Source organism: Austrofundulus limnaeus, unplaced genomic scaffold (genome assembly GCF_001266775.1).
Source record: "Austrofundulus limnaeus strain Quisiro unplaced genomic scaffold, Austrofundulus_limnaeus-1.0 Scaffold424, whole genome shotgun sequence".
Taxonomy (NCBI): domain Eukaryota; kingdom Metazoa; phylum Chordata; class Actinopteri; order Cyprinodontiformes; family Rivulidae; genus Austrofundulus; species Austrofundulus limnaeus.
Window position 1 is genome coordinate 374,614 of NW_013952826.1, and position 848 is coordinate 375,461.

Consider the following 848-nt stretch of genomic DNA (forward strand, 5'->3'; position numbering starts at 1 on the left):
AAACACATCACACCAGTCAGTATACAGGTGAGTACCAGTCAGTATACAGGTGAGTACCAGTCAGTATACAGGTGAGTACCAGTCAGTATACAGGTGAGTACCAGTCAGTATACAGGTGAGCACCAGTCAGTATACAGGTGAGCACCAGTCAGTATACAGGTGAGTACCAGTCAGTATCCAGGTGAGTACCAGTCAGTATCCAGGTGAGTACCAGTCAGTATACAGGAGAGTACCGGTCAGTACCAGTCAGTATACAGGTGAGTACCAGGTAATTCTGTCAGGTACAGAGGAGTTGTGGACGTGCAGATACAAGGAAACGGACTCACTGTTTCTGYTCACCTGTGCGTCCTCAGGTGAGCAGAACCTACCTGTCTGACGACTGAGGAACCAGTTTCTTCCACTTGGCCACGAGGCTTTTGGCCAGATCTCCCACTACTTCATGTTTCCTGAACGAGTTCACGGTCTTCCCCACTCCAGTTTCCTGCAGGGCGACAGAAACCATTTAACCCACTCCAGAAACCCAGTGTGGTCCTTTCATCCTAACAGAGCTTACCACCAGTATGTCCACAGTCATGGGCAGCTCTCCCAGCCGTTTGAGTGTCTTCAGTAACTGGAAACAGGTTGAAACATTAGAAGTTGTTTAGTTGTACGATAGAAGAAGAAATGCTTTTATCTTACGTTTAAGTTGTGAATATCATCAACTTGATTTTATTTGTTATTAAACAGGTTTTATTTTTGTACAGATCGAGGTTCTGTGATGGTTTAGGGTTTGGATCAGGGTTCTGTGATGGTTTAGGGTTTGGATCAGGGTTCTGTGATGGTTTAGGGTTTGGATCAGGGTTCTGTGA

The 848-nt window shown here is 45.8% G+C and overlaps 1 protein-coding gene across 1 annotated transcript in view; it reads right to left on the bottom strand.

Moving 5' to 3' along the window:
- Window positions 1-368: 368 nt before the first annotated feature.
- The window catches only part of LOC106529135 (transcription elongation factor B polypeptide 3), a gene marked incomplete at its 3' end in the record, with an annotated part of 3,701 nt that continues 3,221 nt past the window's right edge, over window positions 369-848 (bottom strand). The window contains 2 exon segments of the mRNA XM_014024473.1: window positions 369-481; window positions 554-610. Of these exon segments, the coding sequence (XP_013879927.1) occupies window positions 369-481; window positions 554-610 (170 nt within the window).